Here is a 24006-nt window from a genome sequence, read left to right as displayed (position 1 = left end):
AAAAAAACAGTATTTATTCCGAATTCCAGATTTTTAAATACAGAGAAATATGAAACTTTTTCTGACAGATGATGGCAACATTTTCTTAATATCAATATTTGCTTGTTGTTTCCATCCAAGTAAAAGAAGATCAAAATAAAAATTAATTGTGCTTTTAGTGTCATTGTTTTGTATAAGTGAAACAATGACACTTAAAAAAACTGAAAAAGAAAAAAAACCCTGCATTTTCTTTTCTTTTAAAAAAAAAAAAACTTTAGCTGTCTACCAGTTCTAGTGAAAGTTTGTACGAACCATGTCCGGCTCTGGAGCCCGCAGGTCACAGAATACTGATCTAGAGAGTGGAATAGGGTAGTGTTTTTCAAACTGAGGGCCGTGGCCCTCAGGGTTGCCGCCGGGGACGATAGGAGGGCCTGAGGAAGTTGGAGGGCAGATGAGAAAAAACTAATTAAGCTAATAAATGTTTTAATGTTTTTATCATCAAATATTCAATTCAACCATTATTATAAAATATAAGTCAAAATAGTTGATTGAGATGTTATTTGCTCACCAAGTTAGCATCGCTAGCGAGAGACGGAAAGGTTCTTGACAAGAAAAACACCGAAGGAAGCATCCAGCAGCTCTGCTGTGAGGGAAACTAAGGCAAAATAAATCCCTAAGAATTCATGGGAAATTAAAATCAGAAGGTAAGACACCACATTTATGTTAAACAAATGTAATAATTCATGAACAATGAACAAAAGCAAGAAAGAAACTCTAGAAGTTGATGTTTCTTTACATATTTTGTCTGTGAGTTCACAAAGGGCGACCCAGTCTAGAAACCAATCCTGATTGGGAATAAAGTATAGAAACAGAAATATTATCCCCTATTTTATTTTCTTATCCCCTTCTGACCCAGATCTCAAAACAATGTACATAATATTCCAGACTTTTCCAGACGGTACAGGAAACCTGGAGGTCAGCAGGCTCCGCTCTCCTGTTAGGTATCCCGCGGCTCAGGCAGCGTTCGCAGAAGTGACAGAATCAGAAAGACAGCGAGGCTTTGTGTGGACGAGAGGAGCCTGACGGTGCGAGGGGAGAGTTTTGTCTGCTGGTCAGGGTTTACACAGCGAGCAAGCGGCAGAACAAACCACTGCCATCAGCACTAAGACGGCCCGGCCCTCTGACAGCCGGCCAAACGGTTCCACAGCCACATTTAATCCCGCTAAAACACAGCCTGCTTACTGGGGCTGTTTTCCCCCCGGAGTCAGTCTGGGCAACTTACTGACGCAGCAGCTCAGGGGAAAAGGATTTCTTTTCTCTTTTGTTTTCACAGTTGTTGTTTTTTCTTCGTACAAAAATTCTGGAATTTTTTTTTTTTTTTACTATTAAAAGTACAAAAGTGTACAGAAGCCATGGTTGGATGGCTCTGCAGAATTTTTTTCCGATGTCTTTCTCGAGATAGAGAGTCAATTTCCAGGTTGTCTTGAGATGTCGAGTTAATTTCCCATTTTCTCCAGATGACTAGGCGGTTTCCGCATGTTTTTCTCGAGATTACAAGAAGATTGGTGTGAGCTGAACATGATTCTAACTCGTCATCTCGAGAAAATCATCGGGAAAAGTACGTGCGGAAAACTGGAACTTAACTCGTTATCTCGAGAAGACCGGCGTGAAAAAGGATATGCGGAAACCGTCCGTTCTCGGCTTCCATAAAACATCACCTAGTCACGGTGAAAAGGAAGTAAGCTCCCTCTGATTATGGAATATGATCTGATTTTTAGTCAGTTCTTCATCAGATGGAACCAAAGTTAAAAAGCTGTTGGTGTAAAAACTCAATACACCCTGTGATTTAACAGCTTTACCCATAAGAGCAGTAACTTCATAGACTGACAGTTAGTTAGCTAGTCGGCTTCCTAGCTAGCTAAAGTCAGACAGACAGATAGCTAGTTAGCTAGTTGGCTTCCTAGCTAGCTAGAGTCAGACAGACAGATAGCTAGTTAGCTAGTTGGCTTCTTAGCTAGCTAGAGTCAGACAAATAGATAGCTAGTTAGCTAGTCGGCTTCTTAGCTAGCTAGAGTCAGACAGATATATAGCTAGTTAGCTAGTTGGCTTCTTAGCTAGCTAGAGTCAGACAGATATATAGCTAGTTAGCTAGTTGGCTTCTTAGCTAGCTAGAGTCAGACAGATATATAGCTAGTTAGCTAGTTGGCTTCTTAGCTAGCTAGAGTCAGACAGCTAGATAGCTAGTTAGCTAGTCGGCTTCTTAGCTAGCTAGAGTCAGACAGACAGATAGCTAGTTAGCTAGTCGGCTTCCTAGCTAGCTGAATAGCCAGTCAGAAAGCTAGCGATCTGTTCCTTCTACTTCCTATAGTATAGATTGTCTTATTATCCATAATATATTTTTTATCAGAAAAGCAGACACTACCACAACAAAAAAGCAAAGCATAAATCATCTTGCTGTTTGCTCACACCTCAACAACAACAACAGCTTTTCCTGCCTCTTCCCCTCAGATGGGTCAGCGTGGGCTGGTTCCACATTCTTGGACGCTCCCCTGAAGATCTCCTTCTGCGTCTGGCGCTGATGAGGTCATCGCTGCGTGGGCGGCCTGAGCCATATGCTGCCTCAAAACTGTGTGAAAGTCCTAATCTCCAGCAAGGACCACTCAACTATGTTTTACTTTTTCTCGAGTAAACATGAAGCAGTGCTGCAGGTTTTGGACTTGTGACCAGTTAGTTTGGTATATTTAAGCTGAATCCCTTGTTCTCTGTTTTTCACTGCATCTATCAGATCACATGTAAAGGAGGTGTTGATCCTTTTGCTAGGATCGATTCTTTAGTCTCCATTTTTGTTTTTCGACAAATGAAGGAGCTGGTGACCTTTGCTGCCCTGCCATGGTAACGCGCCGCTGTCTGTGGTGCTGAATTTGAGACCAGGTCGTTTCATCCACAGTTTTCTTTTTCTTTTTTCATCTCTCTCTGTTGATTTTACGAAAACCAATCGGCATCTCTGATCTCTGATCTGACAAATGCATGCCCCCTGCAGCGTTGTGACAATTGCGTGGGACCTGGGCTGGGTGTTCACCACATTCACAGAAGTAGAACCCCACCAACACACACACACACACACACACACAGAGAGAGAGAGAGAGAGAGAGAGAGAGAGAGAGAGAGAGAGAGAGAGAGAGAGAGAGAGAGAGACCTCCACTCGGGAACAGGAGGAGGGGCGGTAGGGGAATCCCAGGGAAGATTAGAAATATCGCGTTATTGCTTTTCGCTTCTGTCACTCCATCCGCTTCCCGGTAAGTTAACATAAAAAAAACCAAACAAACAAAAAAACTATGAATGAATGAACGAAAGAAAGCAAAGAGGGAAGTGGGTGCGTGTTTTGCGGGAGGAGGCGCTCAATGTTTACGGCAGCGGAAGAAGCAGATCTGCGGCGGAGGAGCTCAGTGAGGATGAGCGGCGCGGCTCCTGTACCCGGTACCACGCACCCCTGATGAGGAACAACGGCGTTTGTGGACGCGTCGCTCTTTGTGTGCAGATGCGGAAACGCGCCGACACATTTTTGGCTCTAACAAAAGACGACGAAGAAGAAGAAGAAGGACAAAAGAAACGGACCGGATGAACTTTGATTCGGACCAGCCCGCATGAGGCCTCTCTGGCGCCCAGCTGGACAGCGCCGAAGCCCCGCAGAAGTCCAGGATGCTCCCGGGATCCATGAGCGCGTAGAGGGCAAGCATGTCTGACCGCAGAGAGGCGCAGACCGCCACCACGCTGAAAGGAGTTGCGCCGTTTGTTGTGAGGATAGATTATAATTATTTCTTATTTCATTTTCTATGAGAAAGAGGAAAAAACAGAGCGAATGGCAACGCTTGACAAGCGCGTGCGTCCGCGGATTTCCTCTACGTGACCCCGGTCTCACTCAGAGTGCCGCTGTGTGTGTGTGGGTGTGTGTGTGTGTGTGTTTGTTTTTGTGGTGGACAGTTCGGATGCATTCGCCCTGCCTGCTCAAAGAGACATATCGGTTCAGGGTCAAAGGATTGATTTAGCGAGGCGAGGGGAAGCCCTGCATGCCCGCCTCGTTACGCCATGGATGACTCGGGGATAATCAGGCGCCGCAGGCTGCAGGTGAGCCGACCGCAGCAGGCTGGAGTTCTGCCTGATGGATGGAAAAGCTCTCTCTCTCTCTTTCTCTCTTCTTATTCTAAGTTTTGGTTTGTCAAATTTAAGTGTACAGTTTTCTGGCCAGTCATTTACCTTTAAAAAAAAACCCATGAAAAACATAATTTATTTATTTATATTTCTTTGCTTGAAATGTCCATTTCTTAAGGTGTTTTCACACCTGATAGTCCGGTAGACTCAGTTCGATTTGGGGAGCAACATTTTTCATACTGCACTGTGTGAAATGATCAGAGCTAGTCAAAAACAAACCAAAAAAAACTGTTCCCCTCCACGCCTGTGGTGGCGCTACACCATGAACCACTTAACGAAACTACATGAAAAACCTTAAAAGAAGAAGAGCGCGACTTCCTTCTTCTCAAAATGTAAACAACAATGAAGCGGCATCAGATTTTAGAGGTGGTTTCTCCCTCCAGTGCGAGGGCTAGCACGTTTGTTTTGGTTGTATTCACCCAGAATGCCCTGCGCCGCAGTCCGTTTCCTGCTGGTGGATGGGTCCATTTTCACAGTAGAGAAGTGGCTAGTTTTTTTAATTGAATTTAATTTTTTAGACCCTTGCAAAGGTAGGTAGGATCGGTTTCGCATGCAAGTATCAGCTGATCGCCAATCTCCCAAGATTAAGGGAACTGTAGCAGATTTATCGGTGCGCCTATAACACACCCTCTTCACGAACCAGAAGACTGCGATCCGGATCCTATCAAATCATGATTCTGCCACCACCATGTTTCACAGTGCGGATAACCAGTTAGATTTCTGCCACACTGAAGAAAAGCAATGTGATTCTGCATGATTCTGCCATTACCATGTGTTTCATCAGAAGAAACTAAGATTGGCCTTTTTTGGAAACACATACGCCTAGTAGGTTTGGCATTAAACAGGATTATGAAAATGCACTCTATGCCCAGTCGAGCCTTTTAGAGGTTTGTTTCTTTACACTTTTTTATAGGGGCAGTGTTGTGTAAAATTGACTTTTTTTTAGCTTTACAACATGTTATAATGTTATTCCCTCATCACAAACATTCCTGGAGTGTTTCTTTTGTTCTTTCTTGCATGTTTAAGAACTCCTTTAATCTCCATGGCAACTATTCAGTTATGCAAAACGCCTGGTTGGACCTAGCCCCGCCTTCGAGGACAAAGCTCCTCCTCAGAGCTGAAGTTTCCAAGCTTCCGTCTCACAGAGCAGCCCTCCCCCACTCAGCTCCTTCAGACTAGCCAGCAGCAATTAGCAAACACCTGATGGAACTGCGCATCAGCTGAGCTCATTATAGGAGCCACTTCTGGGTGAAACTCTGGTAAAAACAAAACGTGGTTAAAGGGTTAATAGAGGAGCCATGTTGTGATGACTTCCTGAAGGCGGAGATTCAGAAATAGTAGGTTTTAAAGAGACAGAGGCCCAATTTCAAAGTGCTGAATTACAAAGTAAAATTTTCTTTTAACACATTTCTTGATATATACAGCATTTTTATAACAAGTGAAGTCAACATAGTTACTTGATTATGCTATAAAATGATGATAGTATCTGGCTGGAAATCATATAATAAAGCCCCTTTAATATGTCAGGAGATCTTCAATGAAAATTTAGTGGTCTACTAGCAAACTAAAATAGGTTCTCTATGGTTTTTCAACAGGATAACAATAAAAGAAACAAAGTCATGTTAATGGTGAAGTGCTTCATCAGACACAAATTCAAACTTCTTTCATGGCTATTTGACCTAAACTAAATCCGGCTGAAATCCTTGGGGTCAATTTGCAAACTGACTTATGACTGAGTTTGCAGAAATGTTTTGTTATTTTATTTTCAGATTAAAACAAGCTGATTATAAAACCACAAAGAAAACAAAGCTCTTCAAAAGAAGGCTTCCTTATACCTTTCTCTCCCCCCCAGACTCTCTGCTTAAGCCTATTGCCACAACGTGACCCGATTCCACTCCAAGACAGGAAGTTTCTGCGTGCCGTAATTCAGGTCACACACATTTAATGTTCTGATGCGTGCGGCTTTGCTCTCGCTCACCTAACGTCGGGGTTTAGCCTTCCCCGTCAACCCCCAACCCCACTCGGCACCGTCTGCTGCACTAGATCCACGTGGGACGGATGGGCACCGATGCGTGTCGATATGATGCGTCCAAACGACTGCGCTCATCTACTCCGAGGCAACCAGGGGTCACGACCCCGCCCTCGCCTTCTCCCTCGGCCCCTCCCTCCGCCACGTTGCGGTTCAGTCAAGTGAACTGAGCAGAGATGAGCAGGGGGCCTGCGGGCCATGTGTGTGGTTTGCGCGCAGCTCCCTCCCGCTGCGACGCATTTCATTTCCAAAACTGCGCGCTGGCGGCTTGTTTTGCTGAAACGGAGGATCATGACTCTGCAGTCAGAATTTTTGTCCGCCGTTAGCCGTTAGCCCACCAGTGCAAACACATATTCTCCATTACAACCATGGCGGCCATTTTGAAAAGCGTCCACCGTCAAAAGGAAACACAAGATCAAGGAATCATGATGCGCTGCGACTCGACACCGAACACATTCACCTAAATTCCCGGTTTCAGCGCGAAAATTGACTCGCCGTGACAACAAACATGGTGGCCATCTTGAAAAACGTCCCCACCATCTTGAAAAGCAACTTTAGCTGATATTATTCGATTCTCTGCTTTCACTACGCACTTTGCTACAACCTCGACTGAAATTGATCTTCCCAGGACATTATGTGATAAACATGAAGAGGCTGCACTGTTTTGTTTTTTTTCAAAACAACTCACGCTCAGATCGGTTAGAGAGTAGCTGTTAAAAAACAAGTCTTTTCAAAGATTCTCAATTTAACGTAGGTCTGAACTTGAACTGTTTCATTCGGACACGTGAATATTCTTGTATGGAAACATTTACCTGTATGTAAGTTTAAAGAGTATGGATGCTTTCTGTGTAAGAATAAGTGTTACGGTATAAAAGCATGCAGGCATTTTACGTCTACACACACATTTCATGTTCACATGTCATCTTTATGGCTGTGTGTGTATGAAATGGTTTGATGACAACTGATTGGATTTGCATGCTCTGTTAAGCTGCCATGTCAGTCCCTTGGGCCTCACTCTCTCTCACCAACACTCCCCCGCCCACGCACTCCCCCACCCACACACACACACACACACACACACACCCCTTCTTTCAGCACCATATGGTGACACACCCCTCTTCTCTGCGGCTGAGGTCAGAGGTCACAACCATGAGGCTTTTTCTCTGACATGACTTACATAACAAGAGCGTGGTCTTTGTGCCACCTAATAACACGCAGACAAGAACGCATACGTCTTTATTTTTCAAGGAAGTGGTCCAATTGATATCAGATCTTTAAAGAAAACATTAAAGCTTAGATTGTGATTGCATAAACCATATCAACCGTATTCCAGAAAGTTGCTTGCTAAAATCGGGCGACGTTTTTACGTGGAGCACTGACTGAAGCTTGTGAAGAGAAGACGTCCGGTTGGGTGTGTAAGTCAGTGCGCTTCAGTGACACAAACTTCAATCATAATTTCAGAATTATGATTTTTTTTTTTCCCAGCCATTGTTTACATCCTGCTTCCGGCGCAGAATCACGTTGCATTTCGCAGCGACGTAAAAGTCGGATTAAGTGCGACATGACCGTTCCGACTGCAGACGCTTGGAAAACTATCGGACACGTTTCTGATTTATCACCGCATGTGGAAGCGGCACGAATCGGATGTTTTATTTCATTTTTTTCTTTAAGATGGTGAAAAGATCGGAACCGGTCTGTTCAGACTGCCGTGAAAAAAGTCCGATTTGGGCTTCATTTGCCTGCGGGTGCGAAGGAACGATTCACATTTGCTCCCAATCTGTTTCTCAGACGAATCCTGGCTGCTTCTCATGTCGGTTAAAGTTGTGCTGCCCGTATGATGAGAGCCGCAAAGGTTTTATTGGGTTATCGTAGAACACAAAGAGCGCACAAGTCATCTTCCCCATGCGTACTCTCCGATTGATCGTTGTTTGTCTCCCGGCCAGCTCTCCACTGTCTGACAAAATGAACGGCCTCGCCGTCCTGAGTGAGCAGAGCACTTTATATTCATGCTGCTTAGCTAATCTTATTTTCTCATAACCTGGCTTCTCTTTCCTTTCCTTTTCCTCGTCTCATTTCTTCAGTCCAGAGTCGTAAGAGGTTTTTATGGCTGTAGCTTACGACCGCTTTTACTGGCTGCATCTAATGTTTGTCCCTGACTGGCCCATACTTCATCTCTAAGCACACCTTAAATCCCGTCACATTCTCACTTGCTAGTAAATTGGCAAGTGAACCGTTCAAATGTAAATCCCTAGGTGATGAGCAATGTGCTCAAACTTACAGCTTAACCCTTTGAAATTGTTCCCATTTTGATGTAACAACATTTCAGTATTTTACTTGGATTTTGTGTCATAAAGTGGAAAGAGAAGGACACATGCCTTTCAACAAACCTCCCAGCGTTAATACTTTTACAGAACTGCCTTTATTTGATCATTTGCTGTTACGGCTGTACTTACAGTTCCAACAAATCAGTGGTGGGCACCGCTAGTAAGAAAGTTAGCTGTGCTAAAGCCACAGAGCTAATACAAAGCTATACAAACAAGGTATTTAGCTGAAGCTAATGCTGAAGCGCTAAATTCAACCATATTTATAATCGCCAAAACTCCAACACAGATGTAGAACTTGATTAAAGTGAAATTTTAGAAAACAGACAGGTAAATTAGAGCCTTGGGATTTATCTGGAAGCTAAGTGAGCTAAATGTTTTCAAAGTTAGGCAAAATGCTAAAGCCCTAAATGAAAAATTAGCTCCACTATTGGAAGTGTTTCCATCACCGAGACGAAAGCATTCCTGCTCAACACCAGCTGTGTTCCAATTACAGATGTGCTCAAAACTTTGTCAACATTGCGCTGATGTAAAAAACGACATACAATTATGAAATTGTGAAATAAGAAACATGATTAAAATCATCCATGAATTAGTTTGTTCATGTTGTATGTCATTAAAAAAAACATACCACGCCATCTTCCTCCAACCACTTCCTGTCGTCGTCTCCTTCTTCGTAGACTGCACCAGCGGTAACATCCGATTGTTGATCTTGTGATGGCAAAAAAGACAAAAAACCAGAGCTTTTTAGACATTTTTGTGCTTCCTGATTTAATTTTGAAATGTCAAATTGCACATTATTATGGTGAATGGAAACACAGCTGGTGACCAATACCTTCAGCTAAAATGCAGTGACGCTAAAAACACCAAAAACAAAACCTCTGAGTGGGGTAGCTACTGTTTCACGACTTCGTACGTTAACGTTTGTGCGAATAGTGTCTCAAATAAGTGTAGCACCGTTAGTAATTATGAACTTTCTGCCCTAATATTGGTTTGTACATGGAAATACTTTTGCATCAGGCTCAGATACTCAGCTCTACTTAAGAGTGTATGAACACTGATGTTTCCCTTTATTCGTTCAATCCCGGGAACACGTGCTCACATGCTAACCCTGTCGGACCGACAGCCTGGAGCTAAAGGGATCAGACTATCATTTCTTAGCTCAAATCTCAGCTTTCTGGTCCCCCGAGGATCCAGCTAACCCTGGATCTACCGCGAGCTGTGGCTCAACTTAAAAAAACATGGTCAGGAATCAGAAGGTGCTTTGTGTAAACAACCGACCTACATCAACGGAGAGATTCATTAGCATTTAGTCTCAGCTGTGCTGATCCCTCGGCGTCCCACATCTGCTTTTAGTCTGCCGTTTTTCCAAGCTGCATCTGTGAACGCAGCGGCGTGGGGAAGGCAGCCGTGCAGTGAGCAATGAGCACGCTATTCCGTCAAGATAATTAAACCGCAGGAGAATCTGCTTTGAGCCACGGCCTTCAGAATATTTGGTCAGACCCACATATGAGGAAAGAAGCTTTTTTTTTTGTTCCAGTCGGTTTATATTGAATTTTTATCCTCCCTTTATTGAAATAGTGAGACTTTGAGCAGCAGCAGCTGTGGGAGTATTGCAAACTGTGACTTTTTTATTTGTTTGTTTTTTATTCAGGATGAAATCACTGTGGGACTTTATTAAGAAGAGAGGTTATCTAAACCAACCTGGCCCTCTGTCAAAAAGTTACTACACCCCCCAACCTAACAACTGGTTGTGTGCAACAACTTCTGCCACAAGCATTTGAAATCAGTGACGAAAAGATTTGTTAAATTATTGCAAAAAAAAATATTTTTTTTCACTTTTTCTTGAAACTTTTTTTTTGTAATTCAGCCCCAATGTCACAGCATGTCAATTGGTGAAACGTTACCATGTTGCGATGACTTCCTGAAGGCGGAGTTTCAGAAGGAGCTGGAGCTTCTTAAAGAGACAGACGCCCAATTTCAAGGCATCAAATTTCTTTTCAGTCAGATTTGGATATATGTAGGGGTTTTTTTTTAATAGCAACTGGAGGTAACAGTAGTTGTGCTATAAAATGGAAAGTACATAACACTGCCCCTTTAAACGAACCAAGCGCATGTTTAATTCTAACAAATTCAGGTCATTGTTGGTTATCTTTGATTGATATTGAAATTTAATTATATGAAACATTTCAGTTTGAAAAAACAAAAACAAAGCAAAAACAGAAGAGATCTGTAAAGGAAAAAAAATGCTTTTTCCCCAACGCTCCGAACTCGTAAATGTTGTCAACATGGAAGCCGGGACAATTTAAAGGACGGCTTCGGTTCATTTTAGCGAGTTAATTACGTCCATTTTAAACTGAGCAGGTCTGCTGCGAGGAGGTAGAGATGGAAACATTTTGTTTGCCCTTTGCTACGCGCTCCACCGGGGTTAATGTATTAACATGTGGCTGTAACACACTCAGAGCTCATTTCCTAGCTGTAAAAAAATTGAGACATGGTTACCTGAAACTGAGATGACAATCATTTGGTTACTGCTTACTCAACATCTATAAAAAAAAATAAATAAATTTATAAAAAAGATCCGATCAGGTCAAAAATGCTATCAGATCTCAATAATATTTTACATGGAAACCAAGCATAGATTTGTTTTTGTTGCACATTTGGTATCTGTTTTGATAACTTACTGCAGCCCTGACCTTTTTATCTGTTATTTGCGTCGCTGGTTTGACCGTCTGAAGGTAAACCGTGTGCCGTTGCTCCGGGACGTCAACACTTTGAATTTTAATGAGTTTTTAACCTTCTCTTCCACCACTTAATCTACTCCGTTGTTAAGTATTCAATGGGAGGACTGGAGTGGCATTTGGGGACGCCACCAACAGAATTATTGTCCATTGTCTTCTGATGGTTTTGCTGCTGAAGGGGCAACATGCAAATATGCAAACAAGTATTAATTTTGTAGCGTAACCTTTTGCGGGGAGCTGAGGTCAATGTGGTGGTGTAATCTACTGAGTGATGCCTCCCAGAAAAACAGCAAGATTTTAATTTTTAACTTATTGTCAGGATGAATTCAATGTCTTGCTATCTATATAATCTATACATACATTTGTAATTATCTTCATAAAGATCCTGTTGATTTTGGGCCTCTAAATGTATTTGAACTGTTTTGGGGGGGTTTTCTAGGGTGAAATGATCACACAACAATGAAAACCAGTGATTTTTTTTAGAGCAAAAAGTTAAAGGAAAATTTTGATTATTTATTTTTTTTAATTTGCAAGTTCAACATTGAAAACATTTTATTCTGAAGTTTGAAGCACAACTTTTCAAAGGGGATGAAGTTAGCGCCACTCCATTAGCTTCGTGTTAGCATGCCGTACGCAGTCCAGAACCAGCTGTCATGCGTTCCCTTTTAACATGTTTCGACTGTTTGAGCCAAACCGGCGCCCTCTAGAGGTCAGGGTGACTGGAAACAACAAAATCTATCAAGGTTCAAGACCGTTAGGGTGCTGGAACAGTATCATTAGATACTGAAAAACAAAGAAGCCTCTGTTCCAAAAATAAAATCTGCAGCTACCAAAATGCCGTTTGGAGAAATATTAATGCTTTGATGAGACAAAGATTCGGCTGCAGATTTTGGCCTCAGTGACAGGAAGAATGTTTGTAGGATCCGACCTTAGGCTTTGAAAACCAAAGAACACACTTCTAATTGTAAGATATGGCGGTGGCAGCATCATGTTGAGGATCAAAACGGCTGCAGTGGTGAAAACAGAGAATTGTTTCCAAATTCTAGAATTTCTCCTTACATGAAAAGCTCGATGGGCTTCCAGGCGGACAGTGACCCGAAACGCAGACGCCGAAACAAAAAACAGTTCCTTCAGTTAAGAAACTGACTTTTTAGTGTTTTGGACTGAATAAATGAAGGCTCATTAAATCCCTGTGAAAGGAAATAAAAATATAAATGAACTTCGCCATTTCTGATCATAAGTACAGTCAAATCTCCAGTTAGTTAAGCCAGTAGCTTGTTGACACAAAACGTGTGGTTTCTTTGCAACTTAAGACACTTTTTTCCCCCCCCAAATTGTTACCTTCCTAAAATAATAAGTCACTTTTTCTTTTTCTTTTTTTAAAGTGACTTATTGTTTTAGGAAGATGATGAAATATTAGTGGGGATGTATGAACATATTTGAGCCTTTATGCCTAATTTTGTGAGTAAACCTCAAATCTCTATAACTAAATCTACTCTCTTTTTAATAATAATAATAATAATATGGGTGTAATAATAATAATAACAAAATCTAACCAGCACTCGGTGTAATGCCAACTCTGCTTTGACACAGTTTTCACTCCAGTTGAAGCGTTAAAACTGGCTTCTCTTAATGCATCTCGCTCTTGTAAGTCATCTTCTCCTTGGCTTTGACAGCCCAGGGCCAATTAGCCAGATCAATGCAGGACAAAGTGAAGAGGGATCAATGAGTTGAATATTTACTCGACCTTGTGAAGGGAAAGCTCTGTCCTAGTTAACCCTGCAGGCACGCAGCTGAACGTCAGGGTTGATTTGGACTTCTGACCCGGAGGCGAGGAGAAGGAAAGGGCGAGCTGGAGTAAGGCAACGTGTGAAGTATTTGAGCTTTTCCTCCCCTCGTCTTGCTAAAAAAACTAAAACTTCTATGTATTTTTATTTGAATTTTCGGTGATAGATTTTACAAATTCAAAAATCCGTGTTGAGCCACATTTTCCCTGATACCCATAAATAAAATCCAGTAGAAAACGTGACGGTGGCAAGGAAGCCGAGTTCAGATTGGGCCTAAAAACAAACAGAAATCCAAACCGATCCTGTACACATTGTGTGAACTCTATTTAAAAGCCTGAACCCGAAGTAAACCAGACATATTATTTTAAACTGCTGTTGCCTTAGTAGTTTAACTTTCCCCACGTTTAGCTTTGGATTAACGTCTTCCAGCTCCATTTTGTCGCTTGTTGTACCCGCAGGGTGAGTCAAGTACAGATCTTCTGGGATGAGTGACTGATAGGAGCGGCGCCGTGTCCGCAGGACATGTTTGTTACATTCTGAAGAACTTCTTTGTTTCTTGTTTTCTTTCTTTCTGTCTTTGTTTTTCTCTGTCTTTGTGATTCTGTCCGTCTTTCTCTCTATTGCGCGTTCTCGTGTAGTTTTCTCTGTGCTATACGTATGGTAAGGCTGATTGAAAGGAGAAGATGGACGGAGCCTGCTAAAGCCTGGGGTGGAGGTTCAATCTCCAGCAGAATAGCGGCCCTTTACATCCAGCCAGAGCTACACGGGGCTTGTTTACATCAAACACGTTCTGTGTTAGAACTACAAACGCACCCAAGTTGCTGATGAAAATACCAACCACACTTTTCAGATTTACTTTTTTTTTTTTTTTTAAATGTTGGCGATGGTGTATCCTTCACCTTCCACGTCACAGTCATACGCCTCTTTCAGCTGGTCCCGCTCCCCGCCGCCGTCCTCCCGGTGCTCTGAGTGTTCAGAGCTCGGCGCTGTCAGGAACCAAAACACGCAAATCTGCGTTCCCACACAAAATGTGTCACCGTCACGCGAGTGTTGAAGTAATCAGGACGAGCTGCCAGAGTCGCTCTGGGTGATTAAGGGTCACTGTGAAGCGATTCCCATCGGTCCGCGAGGAGCAGACCAATCACCATTTGACATCGACGGCACAGCAGGTCTTTTGGTTTCTGAAGCGCTGCGGCGGAGGAAGGCTTAGGGGACCGAGGATAGAGTTACACACAGGAAGGGCTCGATTTGAATGTGTTATTTATTTTTTTTATTGTGCCGTATTTAATTCATGTGTTCAACCACAATTAGAGGAGGCTGTTGCAAAAGCACGGAAGAGAGCAAAAATAAACAATCAAAACCATTTAAAAATAAAAATAAAATCTGCACTTTTTTTTTTTTTTTTTACATCTATATGTATTTCTTCTTTTCTTTCAGAAATAAAATTACAGTCACGCGCGATACGTCATTTAAAAAAATCATGATGACAGACGTAAACAGTTACACATATTCATAACTCGGCCAAAAACGGATTTTGCCAAATAAATCTGTTTCGATTCGGCCGAGAAAAAAAAAAATGCACCTCATCCTGGTGCAAAAACCGCCTATCAAATGACGTGTTTTCTTTTTTCTTTTTTTTCTTCAAAATTGCAAATTTGTTCAATAAGGCAAATTTATTTCCCTAATTTCCATTTGAGCAGATTTATGGTTAATGTAAGAAAAGCAGCTGGTGTTATTGTGCTTTACAATAATAATAATAATAATAATAATAATAATAATAATAATAAAAGAAGATGAAGAAACAAATTCCATCTAATGATATAGACAGCATCAAAGTTACATAACACATCCCTACTGGCTTTAAGAGATTTACAGGAGCGGCAAATGCAAATGAGGCGGATTAGCAGAGCTTGCCAACAACCGATGACGTCATCCAGTAAACGCTGCATTCGTCTTTAAATGTTCACATGAATTCACTTTGGGGAGTTTTTTCCGCACCTGATCTCTCTCTTTTTTTTTTACTCTCCTCCTTCTCTTTGTTGCTGCCAGCAGGACCTGCCGCTGCCGCTGCCGCGCAAGAACAGCAGGTGAGTGTTTTCCCTTTGTTTACTTCCTTTCCCGCTCGCCGCCTCGACTCTTCCCGCCTCTCCTTTCGTGAAACGAGCAGTAAAGCAGCACGCGGACCTGGCGTGTCAGTGTGAGCCTAGCACGCGGTCGGAGGGCTTGTGTGAGAGAGCCGAGGAAGAGGAGGGTGTGGAGGAAGAGCAGCTGGAGTGTGTGAGACTCTGATTACGACCGGCGACAATCTGTGGATTCTGTCCATGGTGCTGAAAATAATTCATACCCACTGCTTATTGGTTATTAATCCATCACTTTCATTCCCCCCCCCCCCTCCCCCCCCCCATACACACACACACACACACCTACTTTTCCGCACATTTTATTGTTCTGCTTCTCCTTTCTGGGTGTTTTCACTCTAAACATGAACAATAATAGCAGGGGTTATGTTTAAGAATAAACACGAAGGAGTCAAAGGGAAGTTTTTGGACTTAAAAACGCAGCATCGTGCATCTGAACCGGTTTTGCCTGGTTAAAACAGGCATCCCGCAGTTTAGACGCTTTCTTTGTTAAAATGACTTTGTGGAAAACTTTGAAAAAAGGCTTCGTAAAGAAACTGAGAACTGCGGATCAAAACGTGAATTCTTGAGACGAGGTGTCAACTGTTTAAACGTTTCGGTTTGTTTTGATGACACGTTTTGGAGTAGAACACATGGAAAAATGAGTTTTGATAGTGAAATGTGTAGCTGTGTCTGTCAGCGAGACCAAGAATGAGGCGTAAAGACAATCGATTAGCTTAACTTATGATTCTCTTGTTGTTCTACTCTAAACAGAGGTTTTGAGTAGATAATATTCTACAAGTAAGCTTTTAATTGTTCTGTTTTTGTATAATACAGGTTTCTTTTTCATAGAGCATGAAGGCCTGGAAAGGGTGTTATCTTTCTCTAAACCCTTGGAGACTGTTCTGCCACCTTCCCACATTTAAAGCTGCAGCATGTAATTTTTTATAAAATATGCATTTTTTTACATATTTGTTAAAACTGTCACTATGTCGTGACACTATAAAATGAGTCAGATAATCTGCAAAAAGATCGATCTCCTCCACCTCCTCCATGAGGTGCCGTCGCCGTCTGAAACAAATGCACTAATGGTGGAGAAACAACTTGCTGTTCCACAAAAACTGTTTGTCCGCGACCATGCTAACTAGCCTTAGTATTCATGGCAGGCTCAAGCTGCATTGTAGCACAGAGTAAGGCAGGAGGGATAAGCGGGCATGATGGACAGCGCTAAGACCCGCCTCCTGGCTCTGATTGGTTGTTTGCAGTTAGCACTGCAGAGCAACTGGATTTTTTTTTGGACAGATTATCTGTGTCATACTGTAGTCTCATGACGTCGTGGCAGATTAAATATATGTGAAAAATATTTTTTTAATATAAAAGTTACATACTGCAGCTTTAAGGCTTTTAGGCTTTCTCATACTTTATCCGAAGTGTCAAATTCGGCTCTTGTTGACCTAGCCACATGACAAAATTGTATCGTCTTGCTCACAGGGAGGATTTCTCCCATTGACTTGGATTGTCTCCTGTAGTTTCTCCCCTGGACCAATCAGCAAACAGAAGGAAAAGTTGTGAACGACGATTTCAATTCTCTGCATTGTTTTAGAACTGTAGCCTGCCTGTAGTTTTAGCAATGACAACCGTAGGAAGTGAGCGAAGACATTCAGTCTGAATTGGCAACGTTTCCAAATATTGGATCAACATTAACAGCCACCTCATTCGGCTCTGCACTTCTCTCTTAGCATTGGAGGATGGTTGTCTAGAGCTCAGACAATTTCCAGCTTCTTAGCATCGAGCTAGTAATGCATTTCATGCGTCACGGGCAGATGCTAGCAACTGGGGACAATTTAAAACCTCAACAGAGTCCACGCCTCCAGGAAGCAATCGTTTCTCAGACCCTCCGGACGAAGCAAACGGTGTAGGACAAGGCCTCGTTTTTACAAGCCTCCAAAGATCGTCAAACAGCTGAGAACTCATGGATGGAAATTGCAAAGTCACTGTCCATGAAGGAATCTGCCTCCCAAACATAAACCTGCCAGAACAAATGTGGTTGGGCTTTTTTTTCTTCTCTTTTTAAAGTGCTTTGAAATAAAATGCAAGAAAATGGACAAAAGCAACGTAAGCAAAATTTGAACCAAGTCATCTTTAAATGTGGGATTGGGCATGCTGCTTTCTCCCGCTCATCACATGCCGTCTCCCTCAGTCGGAGGCCATTAGTCCGCCCTCCATTATGGATGAGCTGAGTGGAGTTGGCTCCTCGCTCGGTCTGCCTGCTGCATCCATTCGAGGGTAAACCCAGCCGTTCACAGCTTGTCTGCGTATGTCGCCTACCTCCCAATTAGCTATGCTCTCTTAATCTTCCACCACTTCAAACCCTTTCTCGTTGTTGCGTAACAACCCTGACTACGGTCGGCCTTTAGTCGTTGTGAAAAGCTAACATCTCTTTCCTCTGCTTCCTTCATTCATGGTGCCTTGCAGTGAGAGCTTTTAACAGAGTTGAAAGCAAAAAATTGCAAAAGTACATCATAGCCTGGATAAAACGACCCATAATCCCCTGCTGTCTTTTGTTATTCCTTTCTATACGAGCGACCCACCCTTCCTCCCCTCAGCACTCCCTCTTTCTCTCTCGTTCTCTCTTCCCTCCCTCACCTTTTGCTTCTTGGACTCACTTGCTCAGACACGCAGTCGCCAAAGGATGTGGGACCCACCGTATGTGTCAGAGCGGGCTGAAATTTCGCCTGTGTTTTGTGCCTTGATACATTCGCAGCAGAAATCCAACCGGCAGCATGTTCCGACGCACTAAAAGGTACCGCAAAGGGCTGGGATATCGAGCAGGGAGGATTTTTGTCTTGTTTTTGTGGTTTGGGTAGATGGAAGGTCAGGCAGCAGTATGTTTTATGTAAAGTCTAAAGTGTTTTTTTTTGTAAAGTCTGTGAGGTCTGAGGTAATAACCATGTGAGTTTGAGTTGCTACTATCTTACTGAAGGTCTGAAAGTGTTGATGTTGGATAAATGGTTTATTTTATATTTTCTAAAGTTGAGTGGATGTCTTTTTTTTTGTTTCTGGACTGCTGTTTTTGTGGTATCCATCCACGCCAGTTTAATAATGAACCAGAGGAAGTGGTTTGCAAAGACTCCCACTCACAACATCACTTTTTTAGCATTATTGTTTTCACTGACTGCCAAGGAATTAGCAACGGCTATACATTGTCACCAGAGTTTTCATTGGTCAACATTAAGCTAAAGTGTTGATTGTTCAAGAAGGAAATTCAATGACATTGGGTAAGCTCCAGGGCCGTGGTGGCAATTGATGTCCTTCATGGCTCCCCGATTAAAGACACCTAATTTAAGTTAATGGCCATAAAAACATGCCTGCTGAGGAGAAAAGCAAACTGTGTGAATAAATAAAAACTGATTTTTATACTTGCCTGATTGTATAGTTGTTAATGGAAGAGGAAAATAGCATAAAAAATGTTTCTGTTTCCATTTTATAATAGGCTAATCTCAGCTAGCCTATATTAAAAACAATATCCTGGTTCATGGTGGAATTATCTAATTGTAGTTTGACCAGTCACAGTCTTAGATTTTGAACTAGAGGTGAACAAATATAGGCTCACTGAAATAGGCCTTAGTTTACAGCACAAAGGAAGCTCCAAAGCAGTCGCTAACTTTAGCATCTCTAGCTAACGGTTAGCTGTTAGCTAGAGATATTATATATATATATATATATATATATATATATATTTACCCCTCCAGGGGTCTTTTGTGGGCTCTAGTGTCCCTTATATGACAGTAGGCTGACAGGAAACGGGGAAGGAGAGGGGGGAAGACATGCGGCAAATATTGTCGGGTCCGGGAGTCGAACCCGCGATGGCGGACTCAAGGCCTCCAAATATGGGTCGCGCTAACCACTACGCCACCACGGCACGCCCGAGATGTTATATTTTATTTCTCTGGTATTATATCTCTGCTGCCTTTTCTTTTTTCTGTTGTTTACAGAAGTAGCTTCTAAACTAGTTAACAATGTAGAAGCTTCTTAAGGTTTTCCAAATGGTTTTAGCCTGCCTGTGAGAGCTGTTTGTTGAGCGACTTTTGTATGCAACAGCAGGCTGAATACTTTACTAATAATATTTTCAAAACTGAGAAATTACATTTTAAAAAGGATGAAAATACTTAATATTTTTTTATTGTTTCTAGGTCTCTGTTTTCCAGTACTCCCTCCCCGCCACCGCCACCATTTTCCTCTTAGCAGGCTTAGCAAGGAATCCATTTCGACAAACGTTAACTCATGGAGGATAACTTAACTTAAATGGTAACACTTTATAAATGTGTTACTATGGTAACACATGTGTAACACATAGTTTATAAATGTGTTACTATGGTAACACATTTATAAAGTGCAGTCTGTGTCAACAACATTTTCTAATAAACCTGGAGGTTTTGTTCGGACTAGTGCTGGAGTGAATTTGAAGACACTTGTGAACGTGTTAGCATGTGGACTTTGTTTACATCTAAGCTAGCTTAGCTGGAACTAGTAAAACTAGAGTTTCTGTAGGTCAGTGACAGGCTGCCAGTACTGAAGGGATCTGCAAATGCACAGGGATTTGGGTGAGACATAGAAACACATAACAGAGGAATAGCAAGGCTCTTAAGTATTTTTTATATAGGCTAAAATGATACGTCATCGTGAACGTTTGGCCCCGGTTCTGACGTTTTGTCTGGCTTGACTCTGATTGATGTGGCAGAGCATTTTATTGAAACGTGGCTTTTGGTGACTCATAGAGATATTTCTGGCCCGGCTTCAGGTTGACCGATTAACAGTCAGCTAATGATTACATGAGCCAACCGGATCGAGTAAAAGGTGGATTTTTCTGAAGGCTGACTTTTACGCAGAGACGCTTATTCGATGGTACACGGTAAAAAAAGTAGTGACCATAATTTAAACTACAATATGAAACACATTCATTCTGTTAACCAAGCGTTTAACTTATATTTTTAATCGCTTTAATTTCAACTATGTGAAACTAAAGCTGACATTCGAGCTCCAGGGGTTTCCTCTTTGGCTCCGTCCCCAGTGGATGTCCTGCTGAGCTTCTGAGTGACTTCATTGTTCCCGGTTTGCGAGAGATTGCCGATGCCCACCTGTGGCCTGACACATGATCAGAAACATGGACGTCTGAGCTGCTTTGCTGCCCGAAATGATGTTCAAATCCAGCGTGATTTGTAGCAAAAGTCACTATGACCTGTGGGAGTCCCTTTCCATTTTCATTTATGAGTTTATTTTTATATGGCCCAATTACTTTTGTTCCATTTGCAATATTTGTCCTTAATTGAGCTTTATCTATATGCAACAATAACATGTAACAGAAATGTACACAGTTTAATGTATAAATATAAAAGTTAGTAGTATAAAGTCCATTAAGACCCAACAATACATAAAAACACAATACAATTCCAACAAGGTATTTAAGAAATAAGAAATATCATCATTCATTATCACACAATTGTTACTTTATGCTTCTGTTTAGTTTGAATTAGTCTATACGTATGCAAGTTAGCTTCTGCACCTCTGCAGTACATCTTGACAAAATTCTCAACTTTTTAATGTTGTTATTAAAATGATTAAACTTCTTCAATAATTTGCAGATTACAAACTATAAGAGTGGACACTAGAGGAAAAATAAAGTTGTTGTTGTTTTTTTGTTTTGTTTCACACATCTGGAAACCTGCACCAAGCAAATATTTTACAAAGTAAAAAGAAGTGGACCAAGAATCGAGCCCTGTGGTACACCTTCAGAAATTGTTTGTAACCATAATCCAAAACCTGCTTATGACAACCTATTGTTGTAATTTATAACAAATGATTTAAACTACTCTAAGGTTATTAAAGAAGAAACCTTGTCTTATCATTTCAGAATGAGAATATCATAATTTAATGTGTCAGAAAATGTTTGTAGCTCCCAAACCTGACTATGTAAAGGCGTAACGAGTCTAAAGAAAATACTAGCGATTGAAGGAAACTGGAAGGGAAATGGGTGGAGGTTGTTGTGCCTTCTTCTGCTCTTCCATTAGGGAGCTGTTTACTGAGAAACGAGAGCGGAAGACACACTTCTAGCTTTGACTCCATTGTTGTTCCTCATTAGGACAGGAGGTTCCTCAGTTTTTCTATTATTAAAGACTGTTTTAAGGCTGTCCTACAGTAGTAGATGGTATATATATATTTATATATTCGCTCCCGACCAACTTTTGTCACTGATATTTTGATTATGTTGATTGGTGACATTACTTTTTACCTAAATCTGTCTTGGTTGAGAGCCAATCCAGATAATTGTAAAATAGTGAAATGGTAACAAAGAATTCAAATTTTGTATATAAAAAAAACAGATGTTATAATAGAAAATAAAAACATGCATGTGTTTGTCCCTCGGGTGCTGAGGCTCAGGTGTGCTGTGCGTCTGTGGAAACGGCACAAACACAAAGACATCACCTTCATGCAGTTTTTTTTCTTCTTTTGTGTGTGTGTGTGTGTGTGTGTGTGTCTGCTACAAATCTTTCACACAAATGAAAGCTAAATGTTCACATTCTCTACTCATAAACACTCCTGGACCTTAACTAAACAAGCCGAGCAGTTAGCTATAAACCAAGCAAGGTCGAAGTGAGGCCGGTGCGTCTGCTGCAGCTGTCCCCCTACAGAAGCCCGGCGCTTCATGGCGGATCGCGCAGCATCTTCCATTACTTAATGTTTCCAGTAAAGGTCTCTGCCTTCTTCTCTCCAGCAAGATTCTGTTTGCTTCTGTTTGTTTTTATTTTTCTACACTGAAAAAAAAAAAAGTTTCTTTGAACAGACTTAAAATACACACACACATATATATATATATATATATATATATATATATATATATATATATATATATATATATATATATATAAAATTTGTTACAGCTAATTTTATTGGTTTTGTTCAAGCTATATCTGATTTTAGAATTATTCAAATTAAATAACTTTTTTTGGTGTGACAGCATTGGTTTTTTAACAGTGAAACCAATGCTTGCACTCTCTTTAGATCTCATTTCTATTCAGCAGCAGCTTGAAGAATCCATGAATTTATTGCAGCTTAAATATACTTTTTTTAAATTATTATTAGAAGAACTGTATTGTGGATATTATTTCACCGAACATTTCCAAACGACACTTCACAAGCTGTGGCTATACGGTTAGATAACCTTAGAAATATATTCTGGAATATTCCAATCCAGAGCCGCACAGCATTCTGGGAGATGTAGGCAGAAGAAAGGCTTTACTTAGTCAACCTCTCACGGCCAGCTGAGCAAGATCGGTCGGTCCCATCAACTTACTCGCTTTTTGGTTACCTGGCAACGACCTGCTGAGTATCTTGCGCAGCAACAGTTTCATGTTTTCCCACCGTTTCTCTTAGCTGCTTAAAAATACAAAATAACAGCACACCAGTTTAGTAGTATTTCAGATATTTAAAAAAACCCCTAATCAATAATTATCAATAACGACCGATATAAAACTTTTATGTCGTATATGGCGATACGAGTCATTTTCTCCCGTAACTCTTTGTTGTTTGTTTGCGTATTCATGTTCCATTTTTACATTCAGTAAAAGTTTGGGGGCATTGTTCTCCACCGACCCAATCAGCTTCTCTAACTTCTCATCCTTGTTTCTTTCTTTTCTTGTTGTCTTGCTTTGCTTATTTCTGCTGCTGCCAATCTTTTCACAATCAGAACAAACGAGTTTATTCTTTCAAACTCTTTCACTTCCTGGGGGGGGGGGGGGGGGGGGGGGAATCAAAACCCTTTTTCCAAACTTGCCTCCTAACGCAACAATTTGCTGCCAGCTTCCTCTTCCTGACGCGGACGACCTCATTGCCGTTTCACATTGTGTCACCATTAGATCATTTCTTGTGTTCGCCCTCTTCCTCCTTGTCCTCTTCCTCCCCTCCTCCCTGGTTGGCATTCTCGGCGGTCTCCCCCGACGCTCTCTGCGTAGCAACAAGCCGTCACGTGAAAGCTCCTCCTTTTCTCCACCACATCTCCTCTGGGCTTTTAGAGGGTGGCAAAGTTTTTCTCCCCCCGCCCCCTCTCTCTTTCTCTCCTGAACTAAATGAGCTAAATTTCTGATTTTCAACCCAAACCAAATTTTCTTTTTTTTTACGCTTCTCCTTCTTTAAGGGTCGTTTGTTCCTACAGCTGGCGCTTTATGGGTCCGTTTGGGTCTGGAGAAGGAAATCTGGGCCATGTTTACTTATTTTTGGTCGAATGAGCAACACCTTTAACCTTTTCCGACACGACTTTTTCTTTTCTACTGACTCTCCACTACCATTTTGGTTTATTTAGCTTTAATCTCCTGCTTGTTCCAGACAAGACTTTCTCTCTTTCTCCATTTTTTATTTATTTTTTTTTGCTTCATCATTCTAACGTCAGTCCAGATCTCTGGGCTACAAATCATTCCTAAGTACGTCGGAGTGCTTTTCTTTTTATTTATTTATTTTATCTTAACCGACCGTCCGGTGGAAAGCAGGCCTCGGGCGTCACGCTTAAAATTTTGAACTTGCTTCGGCAGCGCTCTGTCTGAATGTTTGCTGCTGTTCTGAGAGCATTTTATAATCTGGCTCAAGGACGGCACTGTGTTTGTTTTCAGCAGGTTTCTCTTGGCGATCCATTAAACACGAGTGACTCTGCTGCTAACATTGTGCATTACTCTGTTTTTGTTTTATTTGTTCTGTGGAGAAGTTCGTAAAGTTTAAAGAAGCTATAGGTTGAATATACTTAGAATCCCTACTGTTTTTTCCCCCACCTAGAAC

The 24006-nt window shown here is 41.6% G+C and overlaps 1 protein-coding gene across 4 annotated transcripts in view; it reads left to right on the top strand.

The window, feature by feature from the left end:
• The first annotated feature begins 3218 nt into the window (after positions 1-3218).
• Positions 3219-24006, top strand: part of LOC116736136 (microtubule-associated serine/threonine-protein kinase 1-like) — a 57502-nt gene continuing 36714 nt past the window's right edge. The window contains exons 1-3 of one of the 4 annotated variants that reach the window (XM_032588430.1): positions 3219-3774; positions 3961-4104; positions 15116-15153. In XM_032588430.1, the coding sequence (XP_032444321.1) occupies positions 4066-4104; positions 15116-15153 (77 nt within the window). In that variant the 5' untranslated portion in view covers positions 3219-3774; positions 3961-4065. Of the gene's footprint in view, positions 4105-15115; positions 15154-16278; positions 17987-24006 lie in introns of those variants that run through there. The other 3 variants (XM_032588429.1, XM_032588431.1, XM_032588432.1) reach the window with 3 other exon arrangements.

Source organism: Xiphophorus hellerii, chromosome 16, assembly GCF_003331165.1.
Source record: "Xiphophorus hellerii strain 12219 chromosome 16, Xiphophorus_hellerii-4.1, whole genome shotgun sequence".
NCBI classification, from domain to species: domain Eukaryota; kingdom Metazoa; phylum Chordata; class Actinopteri; order Cyprinodontiformes; family Poeciliidae; genus Xiphophorus; species Xiphophorus hellerii.
This window is presented reverse-complemented; position numbering and strand designations above follow the sequence as displayed.